This window comes from Herpailurus yagouaroundi, unplaced genomic scaffold (genome assembly GCF_014898765.1).
Source record: "Herpailurus yagouaroundi ecotype Mexico unplaced genomic scaffold, PumYag 160, whole genome shotgun sequence".
Classification (NCBI taxonomy): domain Eukaryota; kingdom Metazoa; phylum Chordata; class Mammalia; order Carnivora; family Felidae; genus Herpailurus; species Herpailurus yagouaroundi.
Window position 1 is genome coordinate 34,898,152 of NW_024412401.1, and position 19,275 is coordinate 34,917,426.

A 19,275-nucleotide genomic window follows, 5' to 3' on the forward strand; every position below is an offset into this window, starting at 1 on the left:
CGTCCGTGAGTTCGAGCCCTGCGCCGGGCTCTGTGCTGACAGCTCAGAGCCTGGAGCCTGTTTCAGATTCTGTGTCTCCCTCTCTCTCTGCCCCTCCCCCGTTCATGCTCTGTCTCTCTCTGTCTCAAAAATAAATAAACGTTAAAAAAATTTTTTTTTAAATAAATAAAAATAAAAGTATTTTTTAAATACTTAGTTATTTTTGAGAGAGGGAAACAAAGCGTGAGTGGGGGAAGGGCAGAGAGACAGAGAGAGGCAGACACAGAATCTGAAACAGGCTCCAGGCTCTGAGCTGTCAGCACAGAGCTGAATGTGGGGCTTGAACTCGGGAGTGGGGAGATCATGACCTGAGATGAGGTCAGATGCTCAATCAACTGAGTCATCCAGGCACCCCAGGCCTTCACTTTTAAAATGAACTACGAACTAGAAGTAATGCAATAAAATCATGCTGGCTAATTAGTAAAAGGCTAGTATGAATTAGAGAAAGATTCTATATTATAAAACATTATTTCAAAGTATAATATTTCTTGAAAGTTCACTGTTTTACCTGAATGAGCTGTATACCATTTAATAGATTTTCTTTAAACACTAGTCAATGATGGTTTCTAATCCAAGTATCAATTGTTTGAATTCAAATGGGGTCTCTTCACAATTTAAAAAATTTCCCACAAATTCCAACTTAATTTTCTTAAAATCCTTTATATAAAGATAATGAAATGTGAAGTTCCAACAGTTGTACACATCTAAATGAGAATACAACTTAGTTTTCTGTCATTGTTAACAATATAGATCTGATGGAAAGCCTAAGAACATGTTGAGACCGTCACAGTGTCTACATATAATAAGTGCTCAATAAATATGTGACGGGGGAGTATAGGAGTTATTATCTTAATTCCCAGCATTCCGCTAGGGGGCAGTGGATGAGTGCAGAGAGTACCAGCAGTATTTTTCCATTCTGCCTATTATTCTCCTCAGTTGTTACAGCAGATAAGCTTTTAACCTTATTTTTGTGCTAGCTCTATAGAATTTAGATTTTTTCTTCATATATTACCCATTAACACACAATCTGAGTTCCAAATAATTCCTTACATCACTCAACAAATTAGAACCTTGGGGCTCTGGGTGATCAGATGACTCTCCCCAAATCATGTGAAGAGAAAACAGCAAAGCTAAAGATGCTACTTAGCTCCTTTGAAAGCCATATCCAAGCTTCCTCCTCCCTATGTGGCTTTCTTTTTCTTCTTTAATGAAATGCTGGGAAGACGTCTGAGTGAGAGGATCTGAGGATAGAAGGTGTTGCAAAGATGCATGTGTTCCACAAAATTCAGGTATTTAATAATCATAACACATAAACCTATGTTCAAAAACCTGGCTCACCACAATTATTATGCTTAATCATTTGTTAATCATCACAATGAATATGTTTTTCAGATGTCTTTTACTCGCTTAAATCAGCTCCATTTGTAAGAAGCATATGAGGTGGCTTAACTAAGAGTAGTTAAGTTCTATTTATAGTGTAAATAATAAAAACACTCAAATCTATTCAGTCCTTGATAGTTCTCAAAGCTGTCCACATCCATTTTCACACACAATCTTATAATAACCCTCTGCAGTAGCTGGAGGTGACATAATTACAGCTGGAAATGAAAACAGTATTCAGATAGAACATTTCAGCCAATTTGCTAGTACAATCTTCTCCTATTTCTGTGATGCAGAGGTGGAAATCAAAAAAAAAAAAAAATGGACTGAAGGCTAAGAAACACCACTTGATTGGGTACGTTGTTCATTTCTTCTTTCAGTAAATTACAGAAAGATAACAAAGGCTACTGCGCCCAGTACAGAGGGGAGGTATGTAATGCTGTCCTGGCCAGAGACGCTCTTGTTTTCTTCAACAACTCCTATGCACACCCTGAGGAGGCCCAAGAATTACTGGTTCGCACGGCCTGGAATGAACTGAACGCAGTGAGCCCGTTTTGCCGGCCAGCTGCTGAGGCTTTGCTGTGTAACCACATCTTCCAAGAATGCAACCCTGGAGCAGTACCTACTCCTACACCCATTTGCAGGTAAAATACAAGAAGAAAGAAATGGGAAAATTACTTTGATTGCAAACAGGAAGAGTTTTCAAAAGAAGTTGTCATGTGCAACAATAAAGGCAAAAGATGGCTTTTGCCCAAAATAGAAGGTAATTAATTGGACGGAATTCCTACCATCTAACTCCCTGATGACCTCCTGTAATACAAGGACTCTAAGCTCCTAGAAAATGTCATAAAAGGTACAATATTCTCACATACTTGCTATTTTTCATATTGTTGTCATATTCATAAATATCCCTACTTTCTATGAAATAAATAGATACAACCTGAACAAACATGGACCTCATGAGTAAGCTAAGATAGCGAAGAGAAAATGTCCGTTTCAAATGTTTCAGCATTATTTGCCAATGAATAGGAGATCTTGGTGAGCACTTCAGAGTATTATTTTATATCATATGTATATTATTTTAAAATACATTCCACCCAGTGCTCTTACTGAAGTACTAACACCCTTTCTCACGGGGGGGGGGGGGGGGGGAGGGGTTGTAATAAATAGTTATTTCTTTAAAACCCGCATACTCTTTAAACATGGAAATTCATAAATCCATATTTGATAGAATTATCTTTGCCTTTATTTACTTCTTATGGAGAAAAGATAGGAAGCAATCTGGCTTTTGAGCCAAATAGAATACTATTTTCAAACACTATTTGTACTTCTTTCTAGATACATGTGACCTTGGCTAACCAGTTTCCTCATCTGTAAAAGAGAGAGGATTAGGGGCGCCTGGGTGGCGCAGTCGGTTAAGCGTCCGACTTCAGCCAGGTCACGATCTTGTGGTCTGTGAGTTTGAGCCCCGCGTCAGGCTCTGGGCTGATGGCTCAGAGCCTGGAGCCTGCTTCCGATTCTGTGTCTCCCTCTCTCTCTGCCCCTCCCCCGTTCATGCTCTGTCTCTCTCTGTCCCAAAAATAAATAAACGTTGAAAAAAAAAATTTTTAAAGAGAGAGGATTAAAAGATCAGTTGAACCCATGGTATATGTTAGAAATGGACATCGTTTGCTTTTGAAGAAAACACATGAAAACTACCACCTCTGTTTTGATAAAACCAGGCCATTATTTTTAGCTTTTACATATGATTGCATCATCATATATCCAACTACCTGGTAGAGATCTCTGTTATTTATCCCTCATCCTCACTGTCATTTATATTATAGAAAATCTTTCAATTTCTTAAGTTCTCAATTTCGATTCATCTCTTGTTCAGCTAGAGTAGATGATTTTTAGAAGATTACATGTAAACATTTTTCACCATAATGTTGTGATCGTGTGTGTGTGTGTGTGTGTGTGTGTGTGTGTGTGTGTGTGTGTGTATTTCTGACTATTTATTTAGGTCTTATGTTACATTCAGTTTTCCTCAAAATCTTGTGCACTCTAATTGTTTTTTTGGCTGTGTTGTAATGAAGAACATATAGGGCAATCCTGAATTTTGTTCCTTTGTAGGGAATATTTTTCTCTTGGCAAATGGTAGGAGGATTCTTTTTTAATCTTTGAGATTCACAATATTTGTCAAATTCATCTGGGAGTAATTCTTTTTTCATTATTTTCTTTCCTATAATTAATACAAAAATAATGGATAATGTACCTTAATTATCAGGTTTACCTCCTTCTTGTCCTAACAATGTTTTCTTTTAGTATATCTTTGAGTATTTTCCATTTTTTCTGTGCTCTAGTTTTCTTATTGGGAAACATTATCCGAACTCTGGGTTTCTTCCTGGCTCTTCCATCTCAGCTGTCTCCTCATACATCATTTTCACTGTTCATGCATTCTGTCTGCATTCAGTTTGGACTTGTAAAGTTTTCCTCTGTTACTTGCTCAATGTCTTACAGTGACATTTCTTTACTGATTTTAATGACAATTTTACTTTTGGTGTTGATTTCACTTCTTTGTGGTCTTTATTTTCTTCAGTTAACTTAGTTTTCAGTTTATTTTCCATTTCACCCTGATTTTTTTCCTTGCAAAAGACTCTTCTATAGGGGTCATCTTTAATACATGGCAACGGAAGCAAAACAAAACAAGCAAACCTTTCTCTAATGCGTTCTTCCGATTAGAATAAAAAATAGCTTTCCAGGGTATTTGCTTCCTGCACATGATGTGGGCTGTGGAGTTTCTTTCACCTGCCCCCTACTGATTTTTGCACAGTTTAACTGTGCTGTATGAATGCAGAAAGTTGTGTTTGTGTGATCCCAGAGTGGGGGGGCCAAGGCATAAGCAGAAGCAAGCTAAGTAATTCTCCTCTGGTTTTCAGAGGCTTGAAAGCCTCACTGCTCTCCCTTCCACAGCGGACACATCAAGAACTCAAAATCCTATTGTTGTTCTCATGACTCCTATTGTACCCTATCACAGTCATCTGCAAAGCCCTTTCATTCCACACATGTTCAGTTGGCCCTTACTGACAGGTGGTTGCCCAGAAAAGTGGCAGTGTAGGCATGACTATTTTAAAAAGACACCATTATGACACAGATATGTATATGCACACACATACATACACAACCACAAATTCCTTCCTCGCTGAATCCTTTAGCTATTGAATGAACAACATTGCTATTATCTCTAATTTCTTTAATAATCTCTAATTTCCTTTTATTTTTAATCCAAAATGTCTTACTTTGGAGTCAACCAGGTTTCTCCTATGTAGTCTTATCCTATTTTTTATAAGATAAGCTTGAATAAGTATTAATGCACAAAATTATAATTAGTATAACTAGTCTTTCTTCAGTCTCTTCATTTACAATAAAACACATGAATGAACATAACATTTCATATTCAAGTAGACATTACCCTGACTTTCTCAGATGGAAGCAAATGCGGAAATGGGATAGGGGGTGGCTTCTCCAAGGCCAGGGTGGATAGGACCCATATGCCCTCCTGTAACCTGCCAGGAAGGTGATGTCTTCTGTTCTGATGGGCAAAGCATTTAGACAGGCCAACTGTGCCCCTCAGTCTCTGCCCATTAGCCCTGAGATTACAGGAGAATCTCTCAGGCTAGACACTGATTGACAATGACCTATGACTTTTATTATGTGTATTTTTTAAACTCAATGCACCTTGTTTCTGTGCCTTTGTAATTATTTTACTATGAATATGAGGGAATGCATATCAGGGATTCCTTTTGAGCTTAAAAATTCTTTTCCCCCTCAGTAGTGTTAGCTACACCATGAAAACCAAACAAGACAGCATTTCGTCTCAGGGATATACACTATATTTCATAAAGTCTCACATTATTTACAATAAAGGATCCTTTAAAAAATGCTTTTGCAAGAGCAGACAATGTACTGTGATGATATTTTGGAAAATACAGAATCTAGGCTCTGCCACAAATTTGGCTTTAACATGCTATGACTCATCAAGTTTTGTTCTACCTAAAATATTTTAGAGAATACTGCCTGGCAGTAAAGGAGCTCTTCTGTGCAAAAGAATGGCTGGCAATGGAAGAGAAGACTCACAGAGGACTCTACAGATCTGGGATGCACCTGCTCCCCGTGCCAGAATGCACCAAACTCCCCAGCATGCACTGGGACCCCACGGCCTGCACCAGACTGCCATATTTAGGTAACAGAGTTCTCTCGATACTTTAGAGGTTACGACAAATTTACTATTTTGAAGAAACTAAGTTGTGAGCTTAAATCTCCTAATATTTCTAAGCATTTCTAACTTATTTTTTGAGTTCTGCCCTTTTTAGAGACCTAATCACAAAATCCTACTGTCCACCCTAATTGCACAGGTCAGCATAAGAGTTTACTCCATTTGGTTCAAAAAGAAATTAAAGAGCACTTTTAACTGCTGCTTAAGATCTTATTTCATAAGGGGATCTTATGAAAGCTTGCAACGGTTTTTGGAATGTGCAGAGAATGGCTAAGAAACCTCATATTATGTCAGATGAGTGGAATAAAAGAATAAAGTCCCCCTTCTTAGCCAACGAAGCAGATTTCTAAGCATGCAAAAATAAGCCACATGGTTGAAAGTGCTGATCTCACAAAACAAAGCTGAATCGCTGCATGTTGTTTAATGAACTTCGTTTGTAAAGAGCTATGTTGTTAGCCCTAACAGCTGGTTTAATTTCAATGACATAATCCTTTCTCATTCGAATGCAAAGCATGTTGACCAGTTGTATGCTGAAAAGCTGAAAGAGAACTTGCATTTCTTAGCACTCTCTCACAAAATATGTGAGATATCTGGATGCTCATTTAAAACAAATTTTTATCCTTTCCCCCTCAGATTATAAAAAAGAAAACTTAACAAGTAAGTAATTTTGTTTGTGCCCTTGAACCCTTATGTGTATGTAATTGGATTCGTGCATGCGTATTTACACTCCTACTACATGATGTCCAGAACAGGATGTACGTCCCTTCTCAAAGGCTGTTTTCCTCTGCTTACTGGGGTAAAACATGAAGGAAGATCATCAGAGATCTCAGCTTACAGCTTCTAATCAGGCCATGAAGAGCAGCATATTTAGTGAATGATACAAATGAGATCCCCTACCCCAAGGTTATAACTTGCTTTATCCTTTCAATGGCCACAAAATAAGCAACTGAAAATGCCACCTTCTGATTTTGCATTCTTGATTTTTATACCATCTAATTATTTACAGATGAAAACAAGTATTTATTTCTTCATTGAGCCAATTCATGATCTTCATTTGTGACAAGAGATCTTTCCTTTGGAAGATATGTTTTTTAAGACATCTGATTTCCAGTATGAAGTTTACAGGGTCAAATCAAATGTTTGGGTTTTTTTGTAAGAGAGAGAGAGACAGAGCACAGGCAGAGAGAGAGAGAGGGAGACACAGACTCGGAGGCAGGCTCCAGGCTCTAAACTGTCAGCATAGAGCCTGATGCGGGGCTTGAACCCATGAACTGTGAGATCATTACCTGAGCCGAAGTCAGACACTTAACCGAGTCACCCAGGAGCCCCCAAATCAAATGGTTTTAAAAGTGGATGCCTCCAAATCCCTAGGAAGGAACTCAAGATGGTTGCTTGCAAAGAGAGGCCTAGACACGAGGTTGAATCAGGTGATGCTTTAACCCTACCAGAATGCAGAAATCTTCAGAATGAAATTGGAAGAGTTTTTCATTTCAATTAACTTCCTCTGATTTGAGCTTTCTAGGGCTTCAATCATACTCATTTCCTATGAGGTATATTCTGGGCCTAATTGCCTCTGCACCTGGCAAAGTGCCAGGCCTTGATTTTACCAGCTTCCTTCAAGAACTAAGACTTAAAAGTATAAAAAGAAAAGAATGCTACTGGTCCCACTTGAATCACTCAGCATTAATAAACAAGAGAGGTATGGAAACCCTATAAAGTATTATTCTGCAAGCCTGTCAAATTGTTATTTCCAAATTGAAGGAATGAAAAAGAAATGCTTCAATCCTTTGTCATATAAGTAGCTAAAGCCTACTTTGACTGGACTTTTAATTGGCAACGGTGGTCTTTGTTACCCTTTGTTTACTCATTCATCCATTCAAGCACTCACTGGGGGTTTACCATGTGGAAGGTGCCGACCTTCAGTCCTAGATCAGACAGGGACACACAGAGAAAGCATCCATGTTTCTGCCTTGTATACTGATTCTAAAAATTGTTAGCTACAACTAGCTAACAATAAACCAATTTCCTACTCTTAACCTATTTTTATGAAATCTTTGGGACATGTCAGAAAATGAACTCCAAATGTCATAAACGGATCATTTCACCTGACCATGTCATGGAGAATTGTCTAAAAGTATGCTCCCTGGTTAAATGCAATTATTACTGAAGCAACCGGCTTCAGCTTCTCAGGCAGGTTGCTAGCTAAGCAAAGAAGTCATCCTTATTCAGTCGAGTGTCCATATTTTACGGAATGTATAAAGCCCTCAAATATTTCTTGAAGTTTCTTGATTTCTGAGTAAACTCTATAAAGGGTATTGCCAGTTCACTTAGAAGGGTGACAGAAGATTTTTTTTTTTTTTGCTTGAACACGCACAGTAAGATTTCAGTAGTTTTCATTTGTATAACTTCTTTTGCTGAAGTGAAATGTCTTTTTGAGCTGGCGATGTCTTTGTACTATTTACTTTGTCTGCTGAGCAGACATCTCACTATTCCTGAGTTCCACAAGGCTGCACATACTTCGTGTGTTTCCTCAGATGGCTTTGTGGGTGACAGAGTCTCTGTTTCCTTGCAATGTTCAGATTAGCTTGCTTTCACCTGCATAGTTAAAAGTTAAATGAGCTGGACATAGCCTTGAGTGACATTTCTTTTTCTCTCAGGAATCTGCAGATGTGATTTCACTCTTTTCCAGCTTCTAGGTTTGGAAATGACTGGTCGTCTGGTACGAGTCTGCTTACTTTTTCCTATAAGCAATGTGTTTCTGTTTTGAAAGCAACTTCAAGGATTTTCTCTTTATCCTTGTTATCCGCATAGTGGAAATCCTATGTAATGGGGCGTCACAGAACATCTCTTTCCAACTCTGCATTCAGGACCTTCTTTGTCTTGGTAGCTTGAAATCGGCCATGGAGGTCAGGCTGCAGGCAGGTGATATTTCTAAAGCAAAAGGCTGATCACGCTACTCCACTGTTTAAAACCCTCTGATGATTCTCTCCATTTACTGCAGGGCCAAGTCCAAATTATGTACTTGGGCATGCAAGGCCTTTTATGACCCAGACCTGGTATCTACAGCCTTACCTAGACACACTCCCCCAACTCAACAATGAAACTTTCAGATGCATTTTTAGGGAAGCATGCCGACTCCTTGGTTTGGACCCTGATACATGCCACTCCTTCTTTGTGGAACACTACCTCCCTACTTGCCCCCTGCCCCCCCCCCCCCCACTCCACCCACACACACATACCTTCGACTGCTTGTTCCCTTTTTATTCAACTTAAACACTTACTCCAGAAAACCTCCCTAGTTTGCCTAGACCTAGAATTGAGCTGTCCCAGGCCGTTCACAAGCTTATCAGTCTTACAACATTTTATTATAATTACATTTTATTAGAATTGTCGGTTTACAAATTATTTCCTAGCTAAATACCTTAACACAAAGACTTGTCGTGTCCACCATAGTACTCTTGAGACCCAATGTCAATACTAACTTAATGACTACCTTAATGTATGGATGAATGAGTGAATAAAAACTCCCCTGATGTTCAAAGGAAAAGGGTGGAGGTAAAATTGATGACAGAAGACAAAGATAAAAAGATGCTGGAGATCTGGATTGATAATTTAGATTCAAAGAGATAATCGATGTCCCTCTAGGGAAGGCCACAGCAAACGGATCAGAGGCAATAAACAAGGAATAACAAAACTAGCCAGAAAGGAAGATATAATTAAATCCATAAAGCAAAATTATTGTTCAAACAATGCCAATTTTTGCATTTTGAAAATAAATCTTACTAAGTCCTCATGGATCACTCTCTTAATATGTGTGATTTTTTTTTTTTTTTTTTTTTTTTTTTTTTTTAGAAAGAGAAAGAGACGGAGACAGAGTGAGAACAGGGGAGGGGCAGAGAGACACACACACACAGAATCCAAAACAGGCTCCAGGCTCTGAGCTGTCAGCACAGAGCCTGATGTGGGGCTCAAAACCACAAACCGCGAGATCATGACCTGAGCTGAAGTCAGGCGCCTAGCCCACTGAGCCACCCAGGCTCCCCAATATGTGTGATATTTTTGATAAAAAAAATTATCCTTATATTTACTAATGAGATTATACTACCAATTTTACAAATTACATTGCATTCCTTTCCATGTTAAATAAGTATGAACTGCCCTATAAAGTCCAGATACAAAAATAGTCACCTCTTTCTGCCTTTCAATGATTACTCCTACTTTATTATTAGCAGGAAATCTAGCTTTCCCCTCCGCACCCATCTTGGATTGATTTTTTAAAAAACCTTCATATGACTCAGTCCAAAGAAAGTCAGATCGGCTTTCAAGCCAATCATAAAGGAACCCGGGAAGGCTAAGTCCACTGTTGTTGTGACACCTGATGAGAAATGCTGTCATTGCTCCGAAATGCACTGCTGTGCTGTTCCTCCAGTTCCAGTCCTGTGCTGATGTTCTTCCTGTCACAGAAGGGACCAAACTTGGTCTCCATGGGCTTTAAAACCATTTGCCAGCTACCAGTGCTCAGGCCGTAATAACTGTGTCCACTGCTACACTAAGAAGTCCTACATGGACACCCCTTGTAATCTCTGCTTTTGCAAGTGTCCTATTTCCAACTCTTTAGGCGTCTGCTGCAATAAAAGTTTTCTTTTGATTTTGTGATGTGTTATATTAATATATGTCTGTATATCAAACATATAATTCTTTTGCTATATTGCAGCCACTTTCTAACATTTCGTTTAGGATTGTTTAAAGCTATGTTCCTTAATCTAGGAACGCACTTTTCTTTGGTGCTAATGTTGCCAGGGTGTGATATTAGTATTATAATAACTTTCTAAAATAATTTCATAGATTTTTCTCTTACTGTAACATTTTCTAAAATCTGGGAATTTTATTTCTTCTGAGACCAAAAGAATGTCTCTGTAATTCTATAAAGACTTTTAAATGTCCTGGTTATGACTATCTTCAGATTTTCTGATTTTTCCAATTTGGCAATGTGGTCCTATCATTTTTCTAAAGATTTAAAAAATGTTATTGCATAATTACATTCTACTATCATAACTCCTTTACCATTCCTAATTTCATGTTTATGCTTTTATCTTTTAAAAATTAAAATCCTACTTACCAGACTACTTTAATAAAGATAAGACCAAACCTTGACCTATTTTTAAATTCTAGCATTTGTGGTATGTGTATTCTAACTTATTAATTACTGCTTGTACCTGGCTGTTACTTTATCATCTATTTTTGTTTTCTGTAGTTTTTGTTTCTTTTCCAAAGTCTTGAGTTAAACGTCTAGTTCATTCACTTTCATCCTTTTTATCTAATGGAAAGAGACAACACTGAGTTTACCATTGAGGACGGCTTTGGCCAAAGCTCACATCCTCTATCAGCAAACTATTTTCTAATCTGTCACTGTGGCTACTTTCTGTGTAGGGTACAAAGGATATTGTTTGCTATTAGAACATTCTTGTCAATATTATTAAAATACCCTGTATCTGTGTTTTTGTCTTTACCAGTCAATTAAAAGAATATAAATTAATAAAGTTGTTTTCACAGATACACAGTGGACTTTGTACTCTACAGAGTGATATGAACATGGCTTCTGTCGGTTTCCAGGGAAATGCAGATTTTACCTTGTTTTCATACTGCATTGACTTTTTTTTTAAAAATTTTAAATATTTATTTACTTTTGAGAGCAAGAGTGTGTGAGCAGGGGAGGGGCAGAGAGAGAGGGAGACACAGAATCTGAAGCAGGCTTCAGCCCTGAGCTGTCAGCACAGAGCCCGACACGGGGCTCGAACTCATGGGCCGTGAGATCATGACCTGAGCCGAAGTCAGATGCTTAACCGATGGAACCACCCAGATGCCTCTGCACTGACCTTTTTAATCGGAGCTTGACAGTTCAATTTTTAGATGAACTAAATTCTCATTTGTGTCTAATATTTCCACTCTTCATCTCCTATTATTTTTGTTTTGTTTGTAAATCAACAGTAAATGTGTATAAAAGCTCAACTTTAGACAGTCCTGTCCTCAAATATAATTTCATGAAATTATTTTATTTAATAACCTAACAATTTCCATAACTGTTGTCAGGTCATAAAAAACATGATGCAGTGTGAACAGCACTAACCCAGGATCTGCATTTGTCTTGGAAAAAAACAGCTCCTTTCTCTGGGTCTCATCTTTAAAATTCTGTGATTCTACAAGTTGGATTTACTTGCACCTCTGGATTATTACACTTGGACTTTAGAAATATATAACCAGGGACGACCTGATCCATAAAAACATATTCTTAAAATTAAATTTGGCTTACTAAACTTGCTTGACTTTAGCGAAGATTCCTTGACTACAAACATTGCTTCTTAAAAGTTTAAGAATGAATGAAAAAAATTATTGTTCACTTACAGCATTCCCACCAATGACGTCCTCAAAGCCAAGTGTGGACATTCCAAATCTGCCTTCCTCTTCTTCTTCCTCCTTGTCCGTCTCACCTACATACTCCATGACTGTAATAATCTCCATCATGTCCAGCTTTGCAATATTTGCGCTTCTTACTGTAACTACTCTTTATTGCTGCCGGAGACGAAAACAATGGAAAAATAAGAAAAGGTGAGATTCTAATTGAAGCTAATCACATGTAGTAATATATTAAAACCTATAAACTTAACATGGGAATTGGGGATGGGAAGAGGGATCTATACAACACGGCCAGTCTCTTTAGGGCGTCTAATGCCTTGCTTTAAGATCAAGCACCCCACCATGATCTTTAAAAATATCAATACCTTTTTGCAAAGGATCACATGTCCTAATGTTAACTTTTCATAGTAGAGAGAATCTAAACAATAATTTGGAAGAATATGGCTACTCCAGCTCAGCCCCATTGCTATGCCAACTGGATAGTGACAAAATTCCCGCAAAAATGTGCTTTTTGACTCCAGACCAAACGAAATATTTCTTGCTCTAAAACTGAAGGTCTTCCGTTGCCTTAGTATAATTTGTTTTGTTTCCTCCTAGCATCCTCTCTCTTTAAAACCCGAGCCTGAGTACAAAGATCTCACCTGACCCTGAGCTCATTATCAATCTTGCCTGTCTTACCTGCAGAGAGTCAGCGGCGGTAACCCTCACTACTCTTCCCTCTGAGCTCTTACTAGACAGACTTCATCCCAACCCCATGTACCAGAGGATGCCACTCCTGCTGAATCCCAAACTGCTGAGCCTGGAGTACCCAAGGAATAACATTGAATATGTGAGAGATATTGGCGAAGGAGCATTTGGAAGGGTCTTTCAAGCAAGGTAAAGTTACCCATGTGAAAAATCTTTCCACCGAATTTGTACCTGAAAGGCTATGAGACCGCTCCTTTGATGCCTACGCTGAATGTATGATACCTATTATCAAGTAATTCTTCACATCATTAACCTCATCTCATGGAGTACTTACACTCTGAATCTTAATAATTTTTTCTCTCTGCTGGAAAATAGGGCTGGGCAGAAGGAGAGAACCTTCATTTATGCTGTATTCAAATTATAAGCAATTAGCAAAGTTTAATTATATTTCCTTTTCAGAAATAATTTTATCACAGATTTTAATCATAATTTCTTGCCTTGTTTTTAGTAAATAATTCTAAAATTTACTTCTCTTCCATTTTCTATTGCTATATTCTTCACTTCATCTAAACTTTACTTTGAACTAGTGTTTCCATTTAAGAATTCAGACTCTTGAGGCACCTGGGTGGCTCAGTCAGTTAAACGTCTGACTTCAGCTCAGGTCAAGATCTTATGGTTCTTGAGTTCTAGCCCCGCATCCGGCTCTGTGCTGACAGCTCAGAGCCTGGAGCCTGCTTCAGATTCTGCATCTCCCTCTCCTTCTGCCTGTCCCCCATTTGCATTCTGTCTCTCTCTCAAAAATAAATAAGCACTAAAAAAATTTTAAAAAAGAAGAATTCAGAGTCTGATACGTGTAGATATTAAATGGATGTCCATGGAGTCATATGATATTTGTCTTTCTCTGACTAATTTTGCTTGACCTCACTCATATGAGGACTTTAAGAGACAAAACAGAGAACATAAGGGAAGGGAAACAAAAATAATATAAAACTAGGGAGGGGGACAAAACATAAGAGATTCTTAAATATGGAGAACAGAGGGTTACTGGAGGGGTCGTGGGAGGGGGGATGGGCTAAATGGGTAAGGGGCATTTAGGAATCTACTCCTGAAATCACTGTTGCACTATATGCTAACTAATTTGGATGTAAATTAAAAAAAAATAAAATTTTAAAAATAAATAGATATCCATGGAATGGCAAAAATAGAAAAAGGAAAAAATAATGCAAACATGCCAGAACATAATGAGCTCAAGGAAGGAGTACATATGAGGGTCAATGCTAGCCCATTTACTGCCTTTCTGTGAACTGGAAGGAAATACCCTTTATGCATGGATGTGGCTCAAGACACACAACTGGGCCAGAGAATGTGGACTTGGTTTTAATCACTAATTGTCATTCTGTCCTGGTGTTCTTGGGCAGGACACAGCCTCAACTCCACTCATAGTAGCCCTGGTATGGAGGTTACATAATTAATGAAAACCTCACACAAATACGTACTGGGAACCAAAAATACGCAAGGCACCATTTGAGGCTTTAGAGGGATATAAAGAATAAGCCATGGTCCCTGCCTTCCAGGAATTTCGAGTCTGGCCAGACATTAAGGGTTTAGGATGGTAATGACAATCTCATTGGATCTGTGTACTTTAGAATTCCTGAAATGTACAAATAATGTATTTTTCAAACTTAATCTGTGTTGAAAATAGTCCCAGTGATTTTTATTAATTGGAGTCAAGGAGTTTTAGGTACGATCTACTGTTGGCATCTTACTCTGATTCTGTGGCTCTGGGAAAGGCTGCAAAAGTGGAGGGAATGTATATGAATGTGGGTAGAGTAATGTGGGTAGATGGTGTTCCCGATCTTTGATTTCTTTCTAAACAAATGTATCTCTCAGGGCTCCGGGCTTACTTCCCTATGAACCGTTCACAATGGTGGCAGTGAAGATGCTCAAAGAAGAAGCCTCAGCAGACATGCAAGCCGACTTTCAGAGGGAGGCAGCCCTCATGGCAGAATTTGATAACCCTAACATTGTGAAACTCTTAGGTATGACTATAGAAATGAAGAAATGCATTGCATCCCCCAAACAGAAGCTTCCCAAGGTTTCCTCCTTTACCCCTACATTTGTGCTTTTTTCCTTCACTTCTTTGTCAGAGAGCCATCCCTGTTCCTTCCCATATATTTTCTGCACCAAGGAGTGGAACGTTACGTTAAATAACCTCAGTTCAAAACATCGCTTTTTTTTTAAATTACTCAGAGAAGTATGTTGTCATTTAATTTTCTCTCTAGAATGTATAAATATACTGATTGCTAAATCCCTGGAATTAAAAACCAGGCCCAATATAAATAAGCCAAGATAATAGCATTCATTATTTCTCTTCCTTTTTGAACAGAGACTTCTAATTTTTGCCTGAAAAAAAGAATAATAGGTCTAATAATCTATTTTTACAGTGATGTGAAATTGCACCCAAATGATCTAATATTTCAAGGTGTCCTATTTCCCTCTCAAATACAGCAAGAATTTAAGTTTTGCACATGTCCTCCTGGCACTAACCCTGAGACTCCATTTATGTTAACATTTTTTTTCTTTCTAGAATGAACATCCTAAAAGCTAAGTTTTGAAAAATTTTACTGAGCACTTTACCTAAGATTTTGGATTGTGTTATCCTTTCCAAATCTCATACATCTTCTTTACCATCCTTCCCCATAGAAAGAGCGGGAAGAGCAAGTAGTTTACATGCTCAAAGCAAGCGCCATTTGTAAATTCACTCGGCAAACAAGTACCGAGTACTTGCTGTGCCGCACACGTGGTAGGTGTGTGGGATTTAAAAAAAGAATAAGACATGACTTCTGCTTTCAGAGCGCTAAAACGTTGGAGGAGAAACCTCAAACAAATGGACGATTGTCACGGGACGGTAGGTCCTCCGCTAAAGGCTGATAGAAGGCAAATCTGGTAACAGGCAGTGTCTGCAGTGGAGGCACTTAGGAGTGATGGATAAGCTGAATCTTAAAAGGTAGGGGCGCCTGGGTGGCGCAGTCGGTTGAGCGTCCGACTTCAGCCAGGTCACGATCTCGCGGTCCGTGAGTTCGAGCCCCGCGTCAGGCTCTGGGCTGATGGCTCAGAGCCTGGAGCCTGTTTCCGATTCTGTGTCTCCCTCTCTCTCTGCCCCTCCCCCGTTCACGCTCTGTCTCTCTCTGTCCCAAAAATAAATAAATGTTGAAAAAAAAATTAAAAAAAAAAAAAAGGTAAATAGGCAGACGTTGACACCCAAACAAATGGGGTCAGGGTTCGAGTGCGATGCCGTCCACAGAATACCGGGGCCCCTATTTTCTAATGTGGCCACCAAGTGCTTTGGGAGCGCTCTTTCCCCCGTGTCACTTGAGACACCCACCCTAACGAGGGCCGTGATTTCGGTTGCAGGCGTGTGCGCCGTCGGGAAGCCCATGTGCCTGCTCTTTGAATACATGGCCTACGGCGACCTCAACGAGTTCCTCCGCAGCATGTCCCCCCACCCCGTGTGCAGCCTCAGTCACAGCGACCTGTCCGGGAGGGCCCAGGCCGCCAGCCCGGCCCCGCCACCGCTCTCCTGCGCGGAGCAGCTGTGCATCGCCAGGCAGGTGGCCGCCGGCATGGCTTACCTCTCGGAGCGCAAGTTCGTGCACCGGGACCTGGCCACCAGGAACTGCCTGGTGGGTGAGAACATGGTGGTGAAAATCGCCGACTTCGGCCTCTCGCGGAACATCTACTCGGCGGACTACTACAAAGCTAACGAGAACGACGCCATCCCCATCCGCTGGATGCCCCCCGAGTCCATCTTCTACAACCGCTACACCACCGAGTCGGACGTGTGGGCCTACGGCGTGGTCCTGTGGGAGATCTTCTCCTACGGCCTGCAGCCCTACTACGGCATGGCCCACGAGGAGGTCATCTACTACGTGCGCGACGGCCACATCCTGTCCCGGCCGGAGGACTGCCCCCTGGAGCTGTACAACCTGATGCGCCTGTGCTGGAGCAAGCTGCCCGCCGACAGACCCAGCTTCCCCAGCATTCACCGAATTCTGCAGCGGATGTGCGAGAGAGCGGAGGGGACAGTGGGCGTCTGAGCGCGGGGACGCGACGGGGGACGCACCGCAGGCCTGGCTGAGACTCTGGGAGCTGCAGGAATCCGAGCCGCTTCTCCCACCTGGACGACAGCACGGCGGACGGATACGCGCGAGTACCGGGGCGGCTAGCACCACGCGCGAGTAGCGGGGAGGTCAGTTTCTCACCAAGAGCAAAGTGCAGAGCTCATCCCGTAGACCACTCCAACTTGAAAAGGCTGACTAGGACATGGTTTACGGGGAAGCAGAGCATCCTCTTCAGTTCCTGACTCGCCTGGCAGCAGAGTAAGACTCTGCTGGATTAAATTTTAATATGAAATGTGATACAGAGCTTCATTTTCAATAGAGTTTACTCCTGTCCATATGAAAGTAGTATATCTTTCTGTAAGACACTTAGGTAAACTACAGAACACTAGGAAGAAAAAACCATTCTTTGTCTCCCACCCAAAGATGACGGGTGCTAGTTGTTTTTGTTTTGTTTTTTTAATTGAATTTCTTTCTTGCATTTGTGCATAATTTTATATTTGTTTGTGTTCTCCAGAGTTGTGGTTATACTTTACTGATAGAGGGCTTCTAAGGAATAAAATGATAAATCGGTAAGGCCATATCCCCACTGTGATTTTTAATTTCCTTTTCTGTCTTTATGCTTCTTCTCCTTTGGAAGTTTTTCCTTTGTGGGCACTTGTCCTAAATTTCATCTGCTTATTTTATTCCTACAGTTTTTCTGAAATACGTTTTTGTATTTATCTTTTTCTTTGAAAATTTTCTCTGTATCTTTGCTTTCATTTTATTTCTTTCACTTTGCAGGGCTTTATGTCCTGTTTTGGTTATTTATTTTTTTTTCTTTTCATCTCATATATACAATGAATACCCAGGCAGAAATAATAACTTTTAAACTAACACCGTAGACTAATGTGTATATAACTTTTGCAAAGTAATACTATTTTCTCCTGTACTTGCTTCTGAAGCTACACATTTCAAATTTGTCATCCACTAATGTATTGCCACAGTCTATTAAATCTCCTAAACCATAGTGTAGGAGATTTCTCAAGATGGTCTTATGGCTCTAAGTTATTTCAAACTTGATGTTTTTGTGCACTTTGATATTTTTTTTCCTTCTAGAAAACAATTCCACAGGCAATAGCATTAATATAGTGTTGGTTACCAACTTTTTTGTAGGACTATTAACCCTGTCTTATTACATTTTATGATTGTTTAAGAAATAAAAACCCTCTCGAATTCAGATCCCTGATGCACAGATTTTTGAGAGGACCCCCCCCCATGATATATGTTTTTCTAAGGTCAACATGAATAAAATGAATTCATTTCTGAAATGATGTGAACCCAAATACTCCTGGAAAGCAAATAAACAGGGAAGAGAAAATTACAATCTACTGTAGACCAACTTACTTTAATTCAAACTAATTGGTAGTTAGGGAAATGAATTTTTAAAAGGAAATTTTCAGCTGTCTGCTGGAAGAATCCAACTGAAATCAAATTTTCTTTCATGCAACAACTTGTTGTCTTTGCTGCAAAAACCTGCCATTTCTTGTTCATAGTCCCTCCATGTAATCTAGACAAAAGCATCAGAAATTACCCTGGATTTTACCCACTCCTTCCTCCCTGATATTCTATCAATTTTACTTTTTAAAACCCTCCTTCCTGCTCATGTACCTTTCCTTCCAGCCCATCTGACTATTACAGATTCTATCACAACCTTCCTTCCATTTCAGGCCCAAGCAGATTCCATTGCTATGACAGCGTGAGGACCTGCTTATTCACAATTCTGATTCATATAACAGAGAAGTCAGAGCTCAGGACTGAGACCTAGAGAGGTGCTTTAGATAAAAGTCATGATTGTAAGTCCAAAATTGAGACAGTCATCCAAAGGGCTAGCTGAAGAATAAGGTTGCAGCCCGAGTCCATAACAAAAGGCCAAGTGGCCAACAAAGCAGAAAAGCTGGAGAGGCCCAGCATCCAGTGTGGATCTTTTGTGTGGATATCCATGGCATACTTTAAATGGTTCACACGTGCGTGTCATATATGTTGTGCAAGCTTCAAAGAAGTCCTCACATTTCCTCAGCTGAGAAAGTTTTATTATATAATTTTATTTATTTATTTTGGAGAGAAAGGCAGAGAGCCTGAGCAGAGGAGGGGCAGAGAGAGAGGGAGACACGGAATCCAAAGCAGGCTCCAGGCCCCGAGCTGCCAGCACAGAGCCCATCGCGGGGCTCGAAGTCACGAGCCGTGAGATCATGACCTGAGCCCACGTCCGACGCTTAACCGACGGAGCCACCCAGGCGCCCCTGAGAAAGTTTCATTGTAAAAGAAAGACATGGCAGCCAAGCCAATCAGAAAAGCTACCCGAAAGAAAATCGGAGTCAGGACAGGAACTCCGAGTACCCA

At 39.9% G+C, this 19,275-nt stretch overlaps 1 protein-coding gene and 1 long non-coding RNA gene across 4 annotated transcripts in view; one reads left to right on the plus strand and one right to left on the minus strand.

Moving 5' to 3' along the window:
* LOC121034827 (uncharacterized) overlaps positions 1-12,155 on the minus strand; it is a 96,120-nt gene extending 83,965 nt beyond the window's left edge. The window contains exon 1 of the long non-coding RNA XR_005792636.1: positions 12,077-12,155. This is a non-coding gene — a long non-coding RNA (uncharacterized LOC121034827). The remainder of the gene's footprint in view (positions 1-12,076) is intronic.
* The window catches only part of MUSK (muscle associated receptor tyrosine kinase), a 93,355-nt gene extending 75,886 nt beyond the window's left edge, over positions 1-17,469 (plus strand). For 2 of the 3 annotated variants that reach the window (XM_040481948.1, XM_040481947.1), the window contains 6 exons: positions 1,800-2,063; positions 5,466-5,641; positions 12,079-12,280; positions 12,773-12,964; positions 14,666-14,814; positions 16,190-17,469. In XM_040481948.1, coding sequence (XP_040337882.1) covers positions 1,800-2,063; positions 5,466-5,641; positions 12,079-12,280; positions 12,773-12,964; positions 14,666-14,814; positions 16,190-16,872 — 1,666 coding nt within the window. In that variant the 3' untranslated portion in view covers positions 16,873-17,469. Of the gene's footprint in view, positions 1-1,799; positions 2,064-5,465; positions 5,642-6,307; positions 6,332-12,078; positions 12,281-12,772; positions 12,965-14,665; positions 14,815-16,189 lie in introns of all 3 variants that reach the window. The other variant, XM_040481946.1, reaches the window with a different exon arrangement.
* The last annotated feature ends 1,806 nt before the right edge of the window (positions 17,470-19,275 follow it).